The sequence below is a fragment of the Hyperolius riggenbachi genome, chromosome 7 (assembly GCF_040937935.1).
Source record: "Hyperolius riggenbachi isolate aHypRig1 chromosome 7, aHypRig1.pri, whole genome shotgun sequence".
NCBI lineage: Eukaryota > Metazoa > Chordata > Amphibia > Anura > Hyperoliidae > Hyperolius > Hyperolius riggenbachi.
The window spans coordinates 294,414,803-294,437,732 of record NC_090652.1 but is presented as its reverse complement, the minus strand read 5'-3'; the positions used below and the strand labels follow the sequence as shown (position 1 = coordinate 294,437,732).

The 22,930-nt window shown below is 46.3% G+C and overlaps 2 protein-coding genes across 3 annotated transcripts in view; one reads left to right on the top strand and one right to left on the bottom strand.

Moving 5' to 3' along the window:
- Window positions 1-22,930, bottom strand: part of WNT6 (Wnt family member 6) — a 155,169-nt gene that overhangs the window by 127,648 nt on the left and 4,591 nt on the right. The window contains exon 2 of one of the 2 annotated variants that reach the window (XM_068245987.1): window positions 20,852-21,104. In XM_068245987.1, coding sequence (XP_068102088.1) covers window positions 20,852-20,928 — 77 coding nt within the window. In that variant the 5' untranslated portion in view covers window positions 20,929-21,104. Of the gene's footprint in view, window positions 1-9,807; window positions 9,892-20,851; window positions 21,105-22,930 lie in introns of those variants that run through there. The other variant, XM_068245989.1, reaches the window with a different exon arrangement.
- The window catches only part of LOC137525132 (sterol 26-hydroxylase, mitochondrial-like), a 225,375-nt gene continuing 210,969 nt past the window's right edge, over window positions 8,525-22,930 (top strand). The window contains exon 1 of the mRNA XM_068245981.1: window positions 8,525-8,620. Coding sequence (XP_068102082.1) covers window positions 8,540-8,620 — 81 coding nt within the window. The 5' untranslated portion in view covers window positions 8,525-8,539. The remainder of the gene's footprint in view (window positions 8,621-22,930) is intronic.

Genomic DNA, 22,930 nt, shown 5'->3' with positions numbered 1-22,930 from the left:
GACCCATTTTTTGTAGCTGCAGACAAAGGACGGCGGCGTGGGAGCGATCCAGGCGGATGGGGCTGGAGGGAGTCCCAGGTATGTATACATTTTTTTTTCCTTTTTGTCTCCTTTCACTTTAAAGTGAATGGGAACCACGTTTTAAAAAAAAATGAAGCAAATACTTACCTAAGGAGAGGGAAGGCTCTGGGTTTCATAGAGCCTTCCGTCTCCTCTCTCGGTGCTCTCTATCCTGTACTGGCTCCCCCCCCCCCCCCCCCCATTTCAATCCCCCACCGAAAGGGTATCTGGAAGTCTTCGGGAGCCGTGTCCTCCCGAAGACGTGCGGCTCCATACTGCACAGGCGTCAGTGTGCAAGAGAGCGTGCTTGCGCAGGTGCAGCACAGGGCCGCCCTTCTTCAGGAGCACTCGGGCTCCCTGAAGACTTCTGAAGCCTCCTTCGGCCGGGTAAAGCAGTATTTGACTAATTTAGCCAAATACTGCTACCGGGCGAGCCAGCACTGGAACGAGGGGACCAAGAGAGGAGCGGGAAGGCTCTATAGGACCCAAAGCCTTTCTTCTTCTTGGGTAAGTATCTATCTCATTTTTTTAAATGCGGTTCCCATTCACTTTAATGACTAACTGTACAAGATTTCCTTCATCACAAAGTCAAAGTAAATACCTAATTGAGGAGAGGGAAGCTTGCACACCCCCGAGCATCAGCACCGTACATGAGCAACTCTGGTTTCCTGCGCAGGCACGGGGGGGACTTTCGCAGAGGAACCTAGCTCTGGTACGATTACCGGAAAGCCCTTGTCAGTATTCTGCAGGAGGTCCATGCTTGGCAACGGTGAACCAGAGGACGGCGTGGGGAGCGGCTTTCCTCTTCTTCTTAGGTAAGGTTACTTTAACTCTTTTTTTTTTTAATCAGAAACAAAGTTTTATTGAGTAAAACCACAAAAAACAAATAGAACTGGTAAATAAACAATTGTTAAACCCGTTAAACACTTTGTGTACAGCCACTTTAGTGAAAAGGAGAAAAAAATAAATCAATACATTGGAAAGTGACAAGTTCCAAAAATAGAAAAGAGATGAAGGAATAATTCTATTCACTGTGTTATTTGTTCATGTTGTTAGATCCACAATGAGCCTGCAGGTCATCATCTTTACTACTGACAGACAAGAAAAAAACTAGAGGGCACCAACTGCCATTACGTATAACCACACCCACTAACAATGCTATAGGCTAAAAGGTTTTTTGTTTTTTTATAGATATACATATGCATTTGTTTGACAGTTGGAAAACACTGTTATTTTCCACAGTGCAATGAGGTTCACAGACAGCAAACTGTCAGGACCATGGTCATGACATCACACCTGTGGGAGGGGTTTCACCACAATATTAGCCATACAGACCCCCCTGATGATCTATTCGAGAAACGGTAAGGATTTCTGGTGGGAAAGGGGGGATCAGCTACTGATCGGAATGAAGTTCAGTCCTTGGTTACAGTTACTCTTTAGCTAAGTTTGAACTTATCACAGCCCTGTCCAAAAAAAAGATTGGTTACGTCCCAACTGGAGATTGAACAGGCATAGTCATCAGTTTGCTGCCTTGTACCATTTGATTTTAATCAAATTTCAACAAAAAACTGATTAAGAATTGATGAATGCTCTTCTCGCCATTACTTGATGCAATACAGCATTTAATCAGAAACAAAGTTTTATTGAGTAAAACCACACACAAAAAACAAAGAGAACAGGTAAATAGCAAAACATCGTTACAGTACAGCAAAAGGATACAGATCTAATAGTGCAATTACTCCATATATAGGAGGTGGGTATATGCAGAGAGAACCTAGCCAACCACTCCGACTACATAGAACAAAAAGGAGGAAGACAATCTAACAAGGATAAATATCTGTAAACACCATAAAAGAAGGGAGACAGAAAAAAGTAGTCATATAGCATTACATTACGCAAGCAGCAAATCAGTCAGCGAGCAGAGAATACACCTACAGTGATAAGAAGCACAAATGGTGCAAAAACCAATACCACTGCAGACCTAACCTATCTTTGACCAGATCCCATTCTGCCAAACCAGGAGTATCCAGACAGGACCCCCAGATCTTTTCACATTTGGCTTTGCAATTCCTATGCAGATAGATCAATTTTTAAGTATTTTTAACAGCAGAGATCCCCATATCTTAGGTTGGGGGAAGCTCATCCTTCCACTAATGTAGGATAAGCAGTCTTGCCCGTAATAAGGTGATAGAAATTGCCTGAGAGGTGAAGATATCTGCTGCCACATCATCCAGAATTGACAACAAACAAGAGAGGTCATCTCTCTCTGGGCAACTGGAGCTCAAAGAATAGCTCAGTAAGCCCACGGCTGTTGGACCAATATCCTAAAGAGCTTTGGACATCTCCAGAGCATATGTACCAGGTCATTGGTGTGCAATTTACAACAAGGGTATAGACTCTATAGAGGGTCAGAGGCATGAGGTGTCAAGGTGCTTTGGAGTTAGGAGAAATCTGTGTATAATGGGAGAGCTTTTGAGAGGCATTTCAAGAAAACATTAGGTACTGCTTGCAAAATGTCTTGCCTCGTCTCCTTCCATATAGGGCCCAAATCTGATTCCCAATTTCGATTTACTTGCCACAGGAAAGGGGATCTAACCTGAGAGTAGTATTCAGAGATAAAGGCTTTGCGAAGGGTTGTATTGAGCAGTTGAGAAAAAAGGAGAGAGCCTCCACAAAGCGCTCCAGACTCCAGGGCATAGCGGAATTGCAAATATTGATAGAAGGATTTATGACCTAGTAAAAAGGTCTGGTTTAAATACTCAAGTGACATAGAACCTTCATGAAAGACATGGCACAGTAACGTAATACCCTTGGCAGCCTACATTTTACCAAATGGCAAGTTCATCAACTCTGGGAAAGTAGGATTGTCCCACATAGGAGTATGTGTTGTAAAGTCTCCTTGAAGAGACCTGATTTTGTTGACTTTATTCCACACCTTGTGGATCATATGCAACATGAGCCAGAGATTAGAGGGAGGGGATCGGTTGAAAAGGGCGCCCGAGCTGCCTGTATGAAAAGGGCGCCGCCATAGACATCAATGTTATTTCTGGAAATATGGGCTACAAGGTGTAGAAAAGGGCGCCCGAGTTTTGATATAGGCTACAAGTGGGCTCCCCTTTGTAGCCCATATTTTTTCGGCTACAAGGTTTTCGGCTACAAACGGGCTCCCCTTTGTAGCCCATATTTTTTTCGGCTACAGTAAGGTGCCCCTCTGTAGCCCATATTATTTACTTTTTTTTTCTAGCCGAAGTTTGTATATGGGCTACAAGCGCTGTAAGCCGAATTATTTCATTCCCCCACTATCCATGGCGGCCTGGAGGGGGAATAGTAATTAACACATCCCAGAGTTTTTTTCTAGCCGAAGTTTTTATATGGGCTACACCAGGTGCCTTGTTTTTTTTGTAGCCGAAGTTTTTATATGGGCTACACCAAGCGTCTTTTTTGTAGCCGAAGTTTATATGGGCTACACCAGGCGCCTTTTTTGTAGCCGAAGTTGGTATATATATGGGCTCCACCAGGCGCCCTTTTTTACCGGCGCCCTTTTCATGTAGACCCAGAGGGAGGTAAAAAGCAATTAGCCTCGAGCCTCTGAATAAAACAAGGTGCTATATTCTCAATAAAAGTTTTCAAAGGAGACATCACTCCAACCCACTAAATGCTGCTCCTGTGCCCTCAGGAAGTAGCACCATGTATTAGGCACTGCAAGGCCCCCTGGATCCTTAGATTCCTGAAGGGTTTCCAGCTTAACCGTTTCCAGACTGTGATAATTGAAATCTATGCCCTGTTTACAGCTGCTTATCCCTGCCAGGTCGTAGATTTCAATTTGGGCACCGCTCGGAGCTGCCGCTACCGCCGATCACATTGCTCTCCTGTCTCTGCAGGGCCAGGCCACTCGCTCAGCTGTTGCTATGACAGCAGAGCTCCGTGTGCCGGTCAGGAGCGGATTTCATTGGCTTCTCTGGACCTGTGATCACTGTGAGCCAATCTCATCTATCTAACAGGAACAGAACCAGGAACAACGTGTCACCTAATTATTGGTAGAGAAAAAAAGAGGCACAATGATATAAAAGGAGACGGATAGACGACAATTAACGTTCATGTAGACTAATCCATCTTGGCAGATCTATTAGGACGATAATGAGTGTCAAAGTGGCCACACATGATACAATTTTTTTATACTTCTTTTCAATTTGAGAACCACGATCATTTTTTCTTGTAGATCGTAATATTTGAAAAATCTGACCAACAAATACACACCTCTGTTCAATTATTCCTTTAATTATGAAAAAAGTGATTTGATAAAATATCCCACATCATTCAATCTTCTGAAAATTGTACAGAAATTTCTGCCACTCCCAATCGAGTTTTATAGGATAAAAAATACGGGAAATTCAATAAGATTTCTCACTCTTTTTTTTCTTTTTTGTACAACCTATTGTTTTCACCGAATTACATTAAAATCTGGCCTCTTTATTGTATCGTGTGTGGCCACCTTAACTTGGTTGCAAACACAAGTATCGGACGATGATGAAGGATCACTACATCATCAGGTTTGAACTTCCACTAAAGATTGGGCCGTGAGCCATCATTGAATTCATACAGCTTGTATCTGTGCCCCTAATCCACCGAACCAAGCAACAGCAGCCTCAATCCACAGAACCTGCTGTTGATGCTTTCAACTGGGCTGCTTCAAGTCATGTGACCAAATTGGAAAAAAAAAGAGCTTAGCTACAGAAAATTAGGTTGATTCATTAAAGGGACTCCGAGCTCATCTAAAAAATAAAAGTTGTACTCACCAGGGGCTTTCTCCAGCCCAGTGCTGGTCGGGAGGTCCCACGCCGGCGTCCTGGCTCCTCTCCTTCTCCCCGCTCCGGAATGGCTGACAGGCCGCAGCCCGGGCGACACTCGCCCGAGTGTCGGGCTGCTCCTTCCGCATATGACGCGGATTACGTCACACGCCGGCCGCCTCGCGTCATCACGGCGGCCGGCGTGAAAGTACTGCGCATGCGTGATTAAAGCGCGCATGCGCAGTACTTTCACGCCGGCCGCCGTGATGACGCGAGGCGGCCTGCGTGTGACGTAGTCCGCGTCATATGCGGAAGGAGCAGCCCGACACTCGGGAGAGTGTCGCCCGGGCTGCGGCCTCTCAGCCATTCCGGAGCGGGGAGAAGGAGAGGAGCCAGGACGCCGGCGTGGGACCTCCCGACCAGCACTGGGCTGGAGAAAGCCCCAGGTGAGTACAACTTTCATTTTTTTTGATGAGCTCGGAGTCACTTTAAGCTCAGCTTACATTGAGCAGCGCGGGTTAAAAATCCTGTGCGCATGCTACGCGTGGTAGTGCTGCGTAGTGTGCGCTGCTAATTTACGCGTGCTACTTTGAAAAGTGCAACCGCTCCTTTAATCCCACACTAAGCCCCATCGGGTCCAGTGGCTTTGGAGGACGTGATCCCCGCACTTTGATTGGCCCAGTAGGCGGCCTTTCAAGTGACAGGCAGCCTATTGGGCCATTCAAAGTGCAGGGATCATGTCCTAGAAAGCCACAGGGCTCAGGGCTGTTATTTCAAAGGAGCGCATGTAAATTACAAACGCACACTATCCATTACTGCCGTGTGTAACGTGCGCACAGGATTTTTAACCTGCGCTGCTCGATTTAAAGAGGAACTCCAGTGAAAATAATAAAAAAGTGCTTAATTTTTACAATAATTATGAATAAATGATTGCCAGTGTTTGCCCATTGTAAAATCTTTACTCTCCCTGATTTACATTCAGACATTTATAACATGGTGACATTTTTACTGCTGGCAGGTGATGTCAGTGGAAGGAGAAGCTGCTTTAATTTTTGGCAGTTGGAGACAGCTGTTATTTCCCACAATGCAACAAGGCTCCCACAGTGTGATGTCAGTACCATGGTCCTGACATCACATTGTGGGAGGGGTTTCACCACAAAATCAGCCATACAGAGCCCCCTGATGATGCGTTTGAGAAAAGGTAAAGCTTTCTCATTGGAAATGGGGTATCAGCTAATGATTGGGTTGGTTTCACTTTAAGCTGCGCTGCTGTAGCAGGCAGACTGAGCCGACAGGGTCATATAAGTAGCGCCGGGCAGGAAGTACGTCACTGGAGTTCCCGTCGGTCCGCGCATGCGCACTGCGACACATCGTGCTCCTTTGTTTCCACTAAATGCGTCGCCCATTTAATGCCCCTAGCACCGTGCGTTAAGCGGGTGCTTGCGGTACAGCGCTGCTGCCCTTGCGTTTGCACGAATACTTCCGGGAACACCACAAGGTGCCGCAATAAGTGTGAAAGTCTCTGTAGACTTTAATTGCTTTTGCAGTAAAATAGGGTAATGCAACGCAGTAGTTACCTGCTTGTGTAAAAGGGGCCTAAAGGAACCCGAGCTGAGAGACCTATGGTGGCAGCCATATTTATTTCCTTTTATACAATACCAGTTCCCTGGCAGTTCTGCTGATCTGTTTGGCTGCAGTAGTGTCTGAATCACACCAGAAACAAGCATGCAGCTAATCCAGTCACAGTTCAGTCAAAGCAGCTGATCTGCATGCTTGTTCGGGGTCTATGGTTAAAAGTGTTAAAGGCAGATCAGCGGGACAGCCAGGCAATGTGTGTTGTTGAAAAGGAAATAAATATGGCAAATATGGAGATATGTCTCTCACCTTGGGTGCCCTTTTGTTCCTTAAAGGATACCCGAAGTGACATGTGACATGATGAGATAGACATGTGTATGTACAGTGCCTAGCACACAAATAACTAGGATGCGTTCCTTTTTTTCTTTCTCTGCCTGAAAGAGTTAGGCCCCGTTCACATCACAAACGCGGATGGCCATGCGTGCGGAACGCAACGCATGCGAACTCACGCCATCCGCGTTTGTGTGCGTTGCGTGGCTGATCCCATCACTGAAAAGTGAATGTGACAGCCACACGTTTTTGCAAAATATGCTTGCAGCATGCGTTCCCGGACTGCACAGGTCCGGAACGCACACAGTGTGAACATCAGACAGTGCACTCTATGCACTGTCTGATGTCGTGCGTGTCGGCCTCCTGCACGCGTTTCCAAAAACGCGGCTGGAAACTCGTGCAGTGTAAACAGGGCCTTAAACATCAGGTATGTAAGTGGCTGACTCAGTCCTGGCTCAGACAGGAAGTGACTACAGTGTGACCCTCACTAATAAGAAATTCCAACCATAAAACACTTTCCTAGCTGAAAATGGCTTCTGAGCGCAGGGAGGAGAGAAAAAAATGCATCAATAGTTCACAGATTTTAACTCTGGCTTACTTCAATGAATGTGTCATTGATATAAAACAGTTAAAACTTAAAAAGTATATTTAAACATAAAATAACTGTGGAATATCTTAAAAAGTCATTGTTAGTTAAAAGGAGGATAGATGCAATTGTTCGCTTCATTCGTTTATTTTTGCCTCAGGTGTCCTGTAAGTACAGCCACATTTCTCAACCTACTGGATGCATCTAATAACAGGTAATTACAGTTCTAATTCTTAGTATGTATAGTTAGTATGACACTGTCTCTCCGACCACTGTAGCACAACAAGTACAAGCATGCCTTGATAACTAAAGTCTACTAAAGGGAAGAATAGGAATGGTAAGCAAGATGCTAATAATTCTGAGTTAATGCTAATTTTATGAAAATTTTGTGTAGCTTAGAAATGGCGCAATCTTATGGTCATAGGGTGATCATGATGACTTTGATTGGTCCGGCATTTATTTGCATAAAATAGTTATTACATCTGTATCAGCAAAAAACATATTACTGGATATCTCTGGCGAAGAACAGTACCTATTATTATTATTATTATTATTATTTATATAGCACCGACATCTTCCACATAGCACCTATCAAAGTCATGGGCATGAGTAGAAGCCCAGCACATTCTGCTTGTGTATGCTCGTATTTGTAGTGCCAGCATAGCTTAACAGACAGCCGAGGTGACATCAGATAGACATGTGTATGTACAGTGCCCAGCACACAAATAACTAGGCTGTGTTCCTTTTTTCCTTTCTCTGCCTGAAAGAGTTAAACATTAGGTATGCAAGTGACAGTTTCTGTCTGGGTCAGGACCGGGTCGGACTGGGTTAGACTATAGTATAACCCTCACTGATATGTAATTACAGCCATTAAACACTTTCCAGTCAGTAAATGGCTTCTGAGAGCAGGAAAGAGATAAAAAGGGTCAATAATTCATAGATTTGAGCTCTGGCATACTTTAGTGAAGGTGTCATTCAGCAGAGACAATGAAACAGTAAAAACCTTAAAAGCTAGATTTAAATATAAAATAAAATAGTGGGATATCTAAAAAAGTAATTTGTTGGAGAAGGAGGATAGATACAATTGTTTTTCTCATTCGTTTATTTTCACCTTAGATGTCCTTTAATAGTCTCCCTGATCTACGGCAAGGTATGAAAAAAAGTAAGTCAATGAATCCGTGAGGCAGTAGAAAGAGCAGTAATGAGGATCAAGCTGGGCCAAACTCCGTTTCCCAATCAGATTTCAGATCATTATTATGAGGTCCGTGAAGGCAAAATTCTGGTAAGAATTTCAAATCCCATAAGTGAGGCCATAGACAATACAATCTGATCATTGGATAGAACAACTCATTCACACTACGACTGAATGCATTGAACAATTGCACTCACATTTTGTCCATGTTAAAATGGATTTCTTATTCAGTTATTTCTCATCAGAGTATTGACTATGAGGCTGAGTTCACACTGAATCCGTTGTGTGTCGCCATGGCAATGTGAATGCGCCAATTGTGGGATGATTGCAGCACATTGCTGTGCAGATTAGCATTCCGATATACTGCAGCTCGCGGCGCACGTAGTGTGAACTTAGCCTAAATTGCAAATTGCTTGTTAAATCGGTTGATGGATCACTTTGTGATCAATGCATTGGAAAGTGAGAAAAAAATAGAATAGAGCTAAAGAAATGATTGATATTCGCCATGTAATTTGTTGATGTTGTTAGATCCACAATGAGCCTTCATGTCACCATCTTTACTACTGGCAGACATGAAAAAAAAACAAGACTGCACCAACTGCCATTATGTATAACCACGCCCAGTAACAATGCGATAGGCTAAATGGTTGTTGTTGTTTTTTATACAGATATACATATGCACAGAGGGATATACTGCTTGCTTGGCAGTTGGAAAAAGATTATTTCCCACAATGCAACGAGGTTGACAAACAGCAAACTGTCAGGACCATGGTCATGACATCACACCTGTGGGAGGGGTTTCACCACAATATATCAGCCATACAGAACCCCCTGATGATCTAGTTGAGAAAAGGTAAAGATTTATCGTGGGAAAGGGGGTAACAGCTACTGATTGGGATAAAGTTCAATCCTTGGTTTCAGTTACTCTTTAGCCATGTTTGACCTTATCGTGACCCTACCCAACAAGAGATTGGTCACATCCCAGCTGGAGGTTGAACGGGCATAGACTAGTCATCAGTTTGCCACCTTGTTCTACCATTTAATTTTAATCACATTTCAACAAAAAAACTGATGAAGAATTGATCACACTGCGCTTCTCGCCATTACTTGATGCAATACAATACAAAGCTATGCGGCCAGCAATCCTTCACCACTACTCTACCGCATACTGACAACCAAGGCTGTAAACTGGAATTCAAAAACTGCTACACTGGGGGTGAAGTTTTAAGAGTACTGATTTACGGACAAGCAGGTGAATCACTGCCCCTAGCACTCACCGAATTATAGTAGAGCTTTAGGCCGGTTTCACACTGCATATTGGCAGTAGGGGTGCGGTCCGGGGACAAGCCTTAGGGGATTACCACGTTTGTACACAGTAATCCCCGTCTGGCAGCAGGTTAAGCAGGAAGTGACCTTCACTTCCTGTGGCCGAAGAGACGAGATGCACGGAAGCATATTGCTAAAATACGCTTCTGCGCATGCGCAACGTGTAAAAGTTGCGGTGGTCATTTTAAAAAAACATACGTTGCCATGGACTTACATGATTTCCGGTTCGCCTCACTTCCCCGCAGGAGTTGCATGGTAGCGCTCGCATGCAGTGTGCCCCATAGACTTTCATTGCCCTAGCGTTAGGCTGCAGTAAAATACCGTGCTGCGCCAGTGTGAAAGGGCCCTCAAAATAGCTGTTCTTATTTATATTTTTACCAGTGGACACTTCCTATCAAAAAACTGTCCAAAATAGATTTGGTTTGTGCAAGTCAGTGGATCGCTAGCTAATTTCATCACAGTAATTCTATGTATGGCCCCCTTGGGATTCAGTGAATGCATATAAGTGAAATACTACTTTTATCGTCACTGTATTGCGGCAGTTGAGTAGCCCACGTCTCATAGTAGCTTATGGTTGGAATTAGAATCCTTTATCAGACTTCTGACTCTTTGACAAGTTAAATCCACACAGAGGTGATTGTAGCATTACCAGAGCTGGAAATTTGTCTGGATCTGCTGCAGATAATGAGAATATGACCCCTGTTGTCTCATCGTGGAAAACCAGCCGCGATTAATCTCTCCTCCTGACTCGGATAGGATAAGGAGATTAATTGTTCATTAATCACTAATTCATGAGCCCTATGGGTGATTCGCCCCCCCCTCCCCCCCCAAGATTTTACGAGATGAATCTCTTGGAGACTCGACAATGACCTTACAATTTCCTGCAGGTACAAACTGCCAACCGGAACGATTTAGACAAATCGCTGGTCCGGCCTTTCCGACTACCATCACTGTCGCAAAGTTTAATACAACTGTCCGTCTTCACATGTTTGTTTATTTTTGTAAAAAAACTTTTGGGTGTCTTTAACCCTTCGTCGAATGATCCATACTATTTTACATTCCAAATCTTAAACTAGTATTGAAGTGCGTGGACAGTTTCCCAGATTTGAATCCCATTTGCTTTTCTACCACTGTATATTGTTAATAAAGCATTTTTATGATTTTTTTTTTAAATACCGGTAAACCATAATTTTGTTTGCCCCAAGCCACCTTCACATAACCCCTAGGAACATAAAACTTCTGTGTGGGAGTGTCCTGAGTCCTCACCAATGCTCCGCCTTCCCCCTCCTCCATATTTATTGCTTCCTCTTATGTCTTACCCCTATTTAGCAGTTAGCTAAACAAAATCAGCACCTTTATCTTAGATGTGAAAAAGAGAAAATTGCTGAGACAAGAGAAATCTCCATAATATAAAAATACTGTTACTCTGTGCTCATATTGATAATAAACTGGCTGCAGCATGTGCAGATTTCGGGTAACCCAGTATGCGCAGCATTAGCTGTTACTCAATCCCTGCCTCCAGTATGTACAGTATAGACTGGTACTCTTTGCCTGTACTGATAGTAAACTAGCTGCAGTGTGTGATGATTCCTGTTTAGAAACGTGCTTCTAAAATGCGCCCTGCCCTCTTTCTGAAGTATCCCCTCCCCTTTTCCTTCTTGTATAAGCTATCTCCCCACACTCATGATTACCTACGTGTGACTCTAATTCTAGGTACACGCCATGCGTTTTTCGATCGATTTTCTGTCCGAACGATTTTGCGCTCGATTCTCTTATCTTTTCTGATCAATTTCCATTCACTTCTATGAGACGTCAGCCCTGATAAAATCCCCGACTGAGCATTCAGTCTGGCTTTGCTCAGGAATCATTATAGCTGAGTCATTATAGCAGAGCCACAAGGGGGCAGGCTTGGCCTTGAAAAGACATCAGAGAAGACAGACTCAGCTATAATGATTCCTGAGCAAAGCCAGACTGAATGCTCAGTCGGGGATTTTATCAGGACTGTTAGAAGCAGGCTTAGCAGTGAAGGATGAAACGGAGAGCAGGGTAGGGGTTTTCTCTAATGTCCCCACTGATATATATATATATGGTAAAATACATGAGGGTGCTTCGTCTCTGGTTCACTCTAAAGAAAACCTGAAGAAAATTATGAAATAATGAATTGTATGTGTAGTACTACAGCTAAGAAATAGAATATTAGTAGTAAAGAAAATAGTCTCATGTTGTTTTCCAGTACAGGAAGAGTTGAAAAGCTTCAGTTGTTATCTATGCAAAAGAGCTTATCTGAGCTATTTGACCCACTGGGTCCGTTACAGTCCTGTTTCTGAAGCACTTAACCAGCCAAGAAACAGTGAGAGAGAGAGTTTGAGATAAGGAGGAAAGTTCAAAGGGGCAATAATTCTGCTTTCGCTTTATAGCTTAAAAGACGGAGGGGTTGACTCACTAACTTAAATAGCGCGAGCAACCTCCTGTTACTTGCGCTATTTAATCAGCACTCCTTAAAGAGAACCCGAGGTTCTAATAACGCTAATTGCACACAGAGGCTGGGTCTGCATATACTGCCCAGCCTCTGTTGCTATAATGATCCCCCCACAGGCCCCCTGCGCTCTACTTACCCCCCATAAATCATACGCCGAGCTGTCGACACGCAGCGTGTCGCAGCCGGCTGTTTACCTCCCATCTGTCACTCTTGCCGCTCCCTCGCCTCCTCCATAGCTTCGGTCCCCGCCCACACCCATCCCCTCCCCGCTGATTGGAGGGAAGGGACGCACGCTATGGAGAAGGCGGGGGATCAGCGGAAGTGGCAGAGAGAAGGTAAATAGCCGGCTGCGTGCCGACAGCTCGGCGTATGATTTATGGGGGCTACACAGAGCGCCGGGGGGCTTGTGGCGGGGGATCAGTATAGCAACAGAGGCTGGGCAGTATATTCAGACCCAGCCTCTGTGTGCTAATTCGCGTTCTTAGAACCCACCTCGGGTTCTCTTTCATTTCCAGTGTCTGCACGCTACGTGTGCTAGTGGCAGTGTAGCGTGCTTCATCAAGTTAAGTCAGAGGATCGGGCACTCAGCGCACGCTATGCTGCGGGTAGTGCAGCATAGCGAATGCTATTAACTTACTCCTTCTCCCTGCAAATAACGAGCGCTCCACTGGTCCCGCCCTGAGCCACTTCGGGTCCAGTCTCTTTAACCACTTCACCCAAAAGGCATTTTTACCCTAACAGACAAGAGTGATTTTCACCTTTCAGTGCTCATCCTTTTCATTTGTCAATAGCTTAATCACTACTAATCACAATAAAATGATCTATATCTTGTTTTTTTCACCACCAGTTGGGCTTTTTGGGATTGATATTTGTCTTCAGTAATTACTTTATTTTCTATGCATTTTAAAGGAAAAAACAAGGAAAAAATGAAAAAAATACACTATTTCTCCAATTTCATCCCCTATAGTTTTAATATAAACACTGTTACTGTCCATAAAACCCACACATTTTATCTGCCTATTTGTTCTGGTTATCACAAGATTTTATTTATGTCCCTAGTACAAAATATAATGACAATATAATTTTTACGTGCACAGGAATGCACGCGCGGGAGCAGGCATGCGCACAGCGGCAGCAGCACTGTCTGACTTATAAAAACGTCCTGGAGCCATTAAGAGGCTCTAACAGGACATTTTTATAAGTCAGCTTGTCATTAAGTGGTTAAAGGACGTAATCCCCGCACTTTGATTGGCCCAAAAGGCTGCCTGTCACTTGACTATTGTTCTGGTCTACTACTAATGTTCTATTCATTATTCGTACTACACATACAATTAATTATATCATACTTTTCCCCTTCAGGTTTGCTCTAAATAATAAATACACTGACACTTTAAGAATTGCATCCATAGGTGCAAAATGATCACCACCAAGAGGCTGCAGCCTAATGCTTATTATTATCCTATTATTCTGTCCAACCTTCCATTACTCTCCCCCGGCTCCCTATCATTATTGGCCCCGTATCCCGGACATTACTGATCCGCCTGCAATCACTCCTCCTCGCTGTTTTCACGTGACGGGGCTCTGCAGAGTATTGCTTCCTCTCCATCAGCTGCAAATCACTTGTGTTATTTTTTCCCAATCACAGGTAATCCCTGAGCTGTGACAGCTTCTCTCCCGCCTCTGTCAACAGCCACAGTGCTGGGAGACCCGAGCCTGATCGTACAGCAACAGTCAGTGCTGAGAGACCCGAGCCTCATCACACAGCAGCTGCAATGCTGGGAGACCCGAGCCTGATCTCACAGCAGCCGCAATGCAGGGAGATCCGAGCCTGATCACACAGCAGCCGCAATGCAGGGAGATCCGAGTCTGATCACACAGCAGCCGCAATGCTGGGAGACCCGAGCCTGATCACACAGCTGCCGCAATGCTGGGAGACCCGAGCCTGATTTCACAGCAGCCGCAATGCAGGGAGATCCGAGCCTGATCACACAGCAGCCGCAATGCAGGGAGATCCGAGCCTGATCACATAGTAGCCGCAATGCAGGGAGATCCGAGCCTGATCGCACAGCAGCCGCAATGCTGGGAGACCCGAGCCTGATCACAAAGCAGCAGTCAGTGCTGAGAGACCCGAGCCTGATCACACAGCAGCAGTCAGTGCTGGGAGACCCGAGCCTGATCACACAGCAGCAGTCAGTGCTGGGAGACCTGAGCCTGATCACACAGCAGCCGCAATGCTAGGAGACCCGAGCCTGATCGCACGGCAGCCGCAATGCTGGGAGACCCTAGCCTGATCACACAGCAGCCGCAATGCTGGGAGACCTGAGCCTTATCGCACAGCAGCCGCAATGCTGGGAGACCTGAGCCTGATCGCACAGCAGCAGTCCGTGCTGGGAGACCCGAGCCTGATCACACAGCAGCAGTCAGTGCTAGGAGACCCGAGCCTGATTACACAGCAGCAGCAATGCTGGGAGACCTGAGCCTGATCGCACAGCAGCCGCAATGCTGGGAGACCCGAGCCTGATCACACAGCAGCCGCAATGCTGGGAGACCCGAGCCTGATCACACAGCAGCCGCAATGCTTGGAGACCCAAGCCATATCACACAGCAGCCGCAATGCTTGGAGACCCGAGCCTGACCACACAGCAGCAGCTGCAATGCTGAGACCCGAGCCTGATCACACAGCAGCTGCAAGGCTGGGAGACCCGAGCCTGATCGCACAGCAGCCGCAATGCTGTGAGACCTGAGCTGGATCACACAGCAGCAGCAATGCTGGGAGACCTGAGCCTGATCGCACAGCAGCTGCAATGTTGTGAGACCTGAGCCTGATCACACAGCAGCAGCAATGCTGGGAGACCCGAGCCTGATCACACAGCAGCCGCAATGCTGGATGACCCAAGCCTGATCACACAGCAGCAGTCAGTGCTGAGAGACCCGAGCCTGATCACACAGCAGCAGTCAGTGCTGGGAGACCCGAGCCTGATCACACAGCAGCAGTCACACAGCAGCAGTCAGTGCTGGGAGACCTGAGCCTGATCACACAGCAGCCGCAATGCTAGGAGACCCGAGCCTGATCGCACGGCAGCCGCAATGCTGGTAGACCCGAGCTTGATCACACAGCAGCCGCAATGCTGGGAGACCTGAGCCTGATCACACAGCAGCAGTCCGTGCTGGGAGATACGAGCCTGATCAAACAGCAGCATTCAGTGCTAGGAGACCCGAGCCTGATCACACAGCAGCAGCAATGCTGGGAGACCTGAGCCTGATCGCACAGCAACAGCAATGCTGGGAGACCCGAGCTTGATCACACAGCAGCCGCAATGCTGGGAGACCTGAGCCTTATCACACAGCAGCCGCAATGCTGGGAGACCTGAGCCTGATCACACAGCAGCAGTCCGTGCTGGGAGATACGAGCCTGATCACACAGCAGCAGTCAGTGCTAGGAGACCCGAGCCTGATCACACAGCTGCAGCAATGCTGGTAGACCTAAGCCTGATCGCACAGCAGCAGCAATGCTGGGAGACCCGAGCCTGATCACACAGCAGCCGCAATGCTGGGAGACCTGAGCCTGATCACACAGCAGCCGCAATGCTGGGAGACCTGAGCCTGATCACACTGCAGCAGTCAGTGCTGGGAGACCTGAGCCTGATCACACAGCAGCCGCAATGCTGGGAGACCCGAGCCTGATCACACAGCAGCAGTCAGTGCTGGGAGACCTGAGCCTGATCACACAGCAGCAGCAATGCTGGGAGACCTGAGCCTGATCACACAGCAGCCGCAATGCTGGGAGACCTGAGCCTGATCACACAGCAGCCGCAATTCTGGGAGACCTGAGCCTGATCACACAGCAGCCGCAATGCTGGGAGACCCGAGCCTGATCACACAGCAGCAGTCAGTGCTGGGAGACCTGAGCCTGATCACACAGCAGCCGCAATGCTGGTAGACCCGAGCCTGATCGCACAGCAGCCGCAATGCTGGGAGACCCGAGCCTGATCACACAGCTGCAGTAATGCTGGGAGACCCGAGCCTGATCACACAGCAGCCGCAATGGTGGGAAAACTGAGCCTGATCACACAGCAGCCGCAATGCTGGGAGACCTGAGCCTGATCACACAGCAGCCGCAATGCTGGCAGACCCGAGCCTGATTACATAGCAGCAGTCAGTGCTGGGAGACCCGAGCCTGATCGCACAGCAGCAGTCAGTGCTGGGAGACCCGAGCCTGATCACACAGCAGCCGCAATGCTGGGAGAACTGAGCCTGATCACACAGCAGCCGCAATGCTGGGAGACCTGAGCCTGATCACACAGCAGCTGCAATGCTGGGAGGCCTGAGCCTGATCACACAGCAGCTGCAATGCTGGGAGACCTGAGCCTGATCACACAGCAGCCGCAATGCTGGGAGACCAGAGCCTGATCACACAGCAGCAGTCAGTGCTGGGAGACCTGAGCCTGATCACACAGCAGCAGTCAGTGCTGGGAGGCCTGAGCCTGATCACACAGCAGCTGCAATGCTGGGAGACCTGAGCCTGATCACACAGCAGCCGCAATGCTGGCAGACCCGAGCCTGATTACATAGCAGCAGTCAGTGCTGGGAGACCCGAGCCTGATCGCACAGCAGCAGTCAGTGCTGGGAGACCCGAGCCTGATCACACAGCAGCCGCAATGCTGGGAGAACTGAGCCTGATCACACAGCAGCCGCAATGCTGGGAGACCTGAGCCTGATCACACAGCAGCTGCAATGCTGGGAGGCCTGAGCCTGATCACACAGCAGCTGCAATGCTGGGAGACCTGAGCCTGATCACACAGCAGCCGCAATGCTGGGAGACCAGAGCCTGATCACACAGCAGCAGTCAGTGCTGGGAGACCTGAGCCTGATCACACAGCAGCAGTCAGTGCTGGGAGGCCTGAGCCTGATCACACAGCAGCTGCAATGCTGGGAGACCTGAGCCTGATCACACAGCAGTCACAATGCTGGGAGACCTGAGCCTGATCACACAGCAGCAGTCAGTGCTGGGAGACCCGAGCCTGATGGCACAGCAGCAGCAATGCTGGGAGACCTGAGCCTGATCACACATCAGCCGCAATGCTGGGAGACCCGAGCCTGATCACACAGCAGCAGTCAGTGCTGGGAGACCTGAGCCTGATCACACAGCAGCCGCAATGCAGGGAGACCCGAGCCTGATGACACAGCAGCCGCAATGCTGGGAGACCCGAGCCTGATCACACAGCAGCCGCAATGCAGGGAGACCTGAGCCTGATCGCACAGCAGCAGTAAGCACAGCAAGTATGACAGCCTCTTATAGATAGCTTATATACAACATCTGCTCAGACACGATTATAAAGTTCCCCTTTCCCAAAATCTTGGCGATGAGTACTTGAAAAGTTTGGCTGTGCCTAAAGGTGCCCACCCATCACTCAATAGTGTGACTTGATCGACCTTCCAATTTGATAAATTTTATTGAATCGGAAGAGGATCGGTTTTGCGACATGGCCACCATATGGATCTTTCTGGCTGAAACTGGTCGGATGTGCTGGAAAACCACAGTAGCAGGTGCCCGATCGGGTGCATGGCAGTAATGGCGTTCGATATCCCCTGTCGATATTGCAACGATCACCTGACCCACCTGCCTGTGTTTTGTAAAGTCTCACCTGTCTGCTGCCACGAGTCTTGGCCTCCTCTGGTCATTGCATGCACCTGTCTCACGTGGCACTGGCGCACGCATGACCTCACATGTGCCGAACCACGTGGCACCGGCACTCACGCTGATGCCGAAGACAGGAGGACGCCAGCTCAGAAGAGACTTTAAAGGACAACTGAAGTGAGGAAACTATGGAGGCAGCCATATTTATTTCCTTTTAAACAATACCAGTTGCCAATTCCAGTCTATTTGGCTGCAGTAGTGTATGAATAACCGCAGAAACAAGCATGCGGCTAATCTTGTCAGATCTGATAATAATGTCAGACATACCTGATCTGCTGCATGCTTGTTCAGGGTCTGTGGCTAGATGTATTAGAGGCAGAGGATCAGCAGGACAGCCAGGCAACTGGTATTGCTTAAAAGGAAATAAATATAGCAGCCCCTACATCCCTTTTACTTCAGGTGTCCTTTAAAACAGTGCACAGGGGGGTGGGGGGGCCCTTTACATCGGGGGATCACGATTTGCAATAGGCCCTCTCTGATCAGATCAGAGAGGGATCTATCTAATGGTCAATCTGGCCATACATCTAGTGTCCCACCTTTCATGAGAGTCCAATAATTTGTGTCCGTTTTATTCAATAAGGTAAAGCATAACGTCCAGATTGAAAGGTAGCAGTACAGAGACACCAACAGACTGTCGCTGATTCTACCATTTATAGTCAGAAGACATTTGTAGGCATCACTTGTGGTTCCTGGTCTGTTTGTGATGCCCCAGGAGTGGTTGGATCATACCTGCACATCTATCTGCCACTAGATACTACTGCCAGTCTTAACGCTTTGCAACCAATCATAATTCCTCTTTTGCTAAGCTGAGAATTGATTGGCTGCTGTGAGTTACAGCAGAGTTCACTGTTGTGTTCTGCTGGAATCTGGTAAAGCCACACAAGTATTTGGATACCGTCTTTGTCTTCTTCACACGCATGGTACTTTGACTGGAACAGCCAATAACAATTGCATTGAACAATCATTTGACACCACAATAAATCCCCTCCGCCCCCATTGCGATGCCGGACTTTCAGCCAATGTTTGGCGCTGAAAAAGGACCACAAGGAACTGCGTATAGACTTAAAGGTTCCCATTGACAGTACAATCTCAGATTGATCGAATTGGCTGTAGTTAGTGGTGCTGATCGAAGATGAACAATCATTCAATTGATTGTTGTGTCGATCTGAATTTCAAAACGATTCTATTAGTCTGATCAGATTGCTTCTCGTTTTCCCCTGCATTGGTGGCCATAAACGATCGTTTCAGATCGATTGCAATAATCAGATTGGACGGTTGATGGTTCAAGTAATTGGATCATTAATGGTCACCTGGTCAATAGTAGTATTTACTATTCTGGCTCCTTTGAATTTGGGAAGGAGAGCATCAAGAAGAGGATACCTGTTTCTTTTTCTTGTCTTTCTGTTTTCTTTTATACTTGTATTATTTCTTGTTTCTTTTCTATATATAATTTATGGTCTTGAGCGATTTATAGCTCATGTACAATGTTAATTGAAGAGTACATTACCAGATATTAAGAATCATTTCTGAGAACTGGAGTTTCTGATGTGGAACCTCTGACTCAGTTCGGAATATTTGTAATCTTACAGCGATATTTGATGTTATATATGCTGCTTGTACGAGATTTGTAATTACTATTTTCATTTATTGCTGACTTAATAAAATTTGATTTGAAACATTAATGGTCACCCTTTAAGCCTGGTACACACTTTCAATTCGGATTGGCCAACCGCTGACCAATTTTACCACATGAAGGTGGTGAAATTGGTCAGTGATTGGCCAATCATAATTGAAAGTGTGTACCAGGCTTCAGGGCGCATACTCTCATCCAATTTTGATTGGCCAATCACTGGCCAATTCTATCACCTCCTTGTAGTGTGAGGGACAACAGATCTTAAAAACTCTGAACAGATTGTGTAGGCATGCTCTCATGCTACATGTAAGTGGGAAAATTGACTGGTCCTTGTCCAATCATAATTGGATATGTGTATGCGCCCTTAGTAGGCTGGACAACAGTGCTAGTAGGCCTACCGTCGTCAGATTAAGCCTGGTACACATTTTCAATTATGATTGGCCAGTTACTGATCAATTTTTACACCTCCATGTAAAGTCAACAGATATTGAATATTACGAGCAGATTGTGTAGTTAAACCCTCATACTACATAGCGGTGGTAAAAATCGGTCAGCGATTGGCCAATCATAATTGAAAGTGTGTATCTGGCTTTAACCATTCAACCTATTTTCAATTATGATTGACCAATCACTGACCAATTTTACCACCTTCGTAAAGAATGAAGGTCAACAGATTTTGAATGCTATGTGCAAGTAAACTCTCCTACTACATGGAAGTGGTAAAATCGGTCAGTGATTGACCAATCTAAATTGATTAAACGCGACACAGCAAATTGTAAAGTCAGTGGTTATGCCCTACGCTGCTGTTAGAGGAGGAATGATAACCTCACCGGGGAAGACGCACTGCGCTGATCAATGAAAGAAACTGCAACAAACCAAAACGCACGCTTTGGGGAAGAATAAAAGGAACATTCAGAGTGCAAAGGGAAAAAAAGAAGTAACATTTTATCATGTAATTTTGTAAAAGTGCCATAGTGTGGTCGCTCCCAAACCCTCCTGAGCGTTGTCCCGTCTAACCTCAGCGAAGTCCCTTAAAGCGATTATAAACCTGCTGGCAGAAGATTGACTCAAAGCAAATCCCTGCTTGCTGAACTTTCTCCAGAACCTTGGGCATGTGGAGTGGGGCAAGTGGCAGCTTGTGGGACTCACAAGTCAGCCAGGGTTACGGCAGGCTAGTCTACTCACCACCACAGTCCTATGATGTTGGCAGGGCACAGGAGGATGAAGAATAGTCCCAGTTGAGCCCTGGACAGTGGCATCATGATTCCCTCAGGTGGATGAGGAGGTGTAGGGGGAACAGATGGGCACAAAGTATCCTCACACTTCTAAGGTCTCCTCTTCTTCTTTTCCCTTCAGTGCAATCAAGTCAGGCAGCCAAGAACACACAAGGAGCAAGATCAACAAGTAGAAAACTCCGAGGAATGCCTGGATTTTCTCCCTATGGGGATGGATGAGAGGTGGGAGGATAAGTAGCAGTAGCTCAGCTTGTGCTGGGGGGGCAGTAGAGATGGGGGGCACAGGTTCCCAGGGGCTCCAATGTGTCAGTCAATGGGCATCTGACTGTCCTGCAGACTGGCAGAGAGGGAGACGGGGAGCCAGTGTGAGAGAGGAGCAGAGAAGGGTCCGGGGAGGAGAGGAGGAGGTGAGCACAGGCAGGGAGGAGGGAGAGAAAAGGAACAGATAGAGGGAGGTGAATCTGAAAAATCATTAATTGTGCTTTGCCTAAATTAATTGTGCACCACCCTAAAGCTATTGTGCCTGACCCTAAATTATATGAGCGCAGCCCTGCGTCCCCTGGGCATAGTCCTAAACTATTCAGCATTAGCAAAAGTTTCTGTCCTGTAAAAAGCACACTTCACTTGACTACGCCTGTTCCTTAAAGCACACCTGAGGTGAGAGGGGTATGGAGGCTGACATATTTATTATTTATTTCCCTCTAAACAATGCAGATTGCCTGGCTGTCCTGCTGATCCTCTGCCACTTATTTTTTTAGCCTCCAAACCTGAACAAGCACGCAGATCAGGGGTTTGGCTGGATTGCCTGCCTGCTTATTTCAGGTGTGTTATTCAGACACTTCTAGCTAGAAAAATCAACAGGACTGCCAGGTAACTGTTATTGTTTAAAAGGAAAAAATATGGCATCCTCCATATATCTCTCACTCCAGGATCTCTTTAGAGTGGACCCAAATTAAAAATACAAGATTTCAGAAATAAAATCTATTTTCTAACTTATAATGATAAATAGCAGCCTTTTTTCAGCTGCAGGATGACAAATATAAAATATTTTACATTTATTGGAGGAACCCCTCCCTTCCTTTCATATTGCCGGGACAGAATCCAGCAGACTGGTGGAGGAGATAAAAAACAAAAACAAAACACAGGCTGCTACTGATGATTTCAGTAGGGTAGGGAGTAGGGTAGGGAGGGAGTAGCTGATGACAAACACCCATGATCTAACACCTCCTACTAAGCTCAGAAGTAATGGCTGCCACCTGTATAACCCTAGTTATGAAAAGAGAAGGGTAAAAAGCATGCACTGAAATGCTCATAGGCTGGAAGGAGTGTTTATTTATCTTTGTATGTGTCAGAGTGGTGCAACTAAATATTTTGAATTAAAAAAAAATGTTTGGTTTGGGTCCGCTTTAAGTCCACTCAGCAATGCGTAAGTGTGCTCAGACAGTTAAAACACACCTGAAGTGAGAGTGATATGGAGGCTGCCATATTTATTTTTTTAAACAATACCAGTTGCCTGGCTGTCCTGCTGATCCTCTGCCTCTAATAATTTCAGCCATAGACCCTGAAGAAGCATGCAGCAGATCAGGTGTTTGACTGGATTACCTGCATGCTTGTTTCAGGTCTGTGATTCAGACACTACTGACCAGAAAGATCAGCAGGACAGCCAGGTAACTTAAAGGTTTCAAAGGAAATAAATATGGCAGCCTCCATATCCCTCTCACTTCAGGTTACTTTTAAGGAAGCCATACACTATACCATTTTTTTTTGCCCAATTAGACATTCGATCAGAAAAAAATATAAATCGATTGTAGTTTGAAGTGGACTTATGATCGATATTAAAGAGGAACTGTTGGGAAAACAACAACATGAATAAAATTGCTTATTTTTTACAGTATTCATTTGTAGATCATTTAGTCAGTGTTTCCGCATTGTAAAATTACATTTATCACAGGTGTCCACAACTTTAGTGCTGCCAGATGATCTGTACGGGAGTTTCTATTGTTGAGAATTGTAAGCAAACAGGGAGATG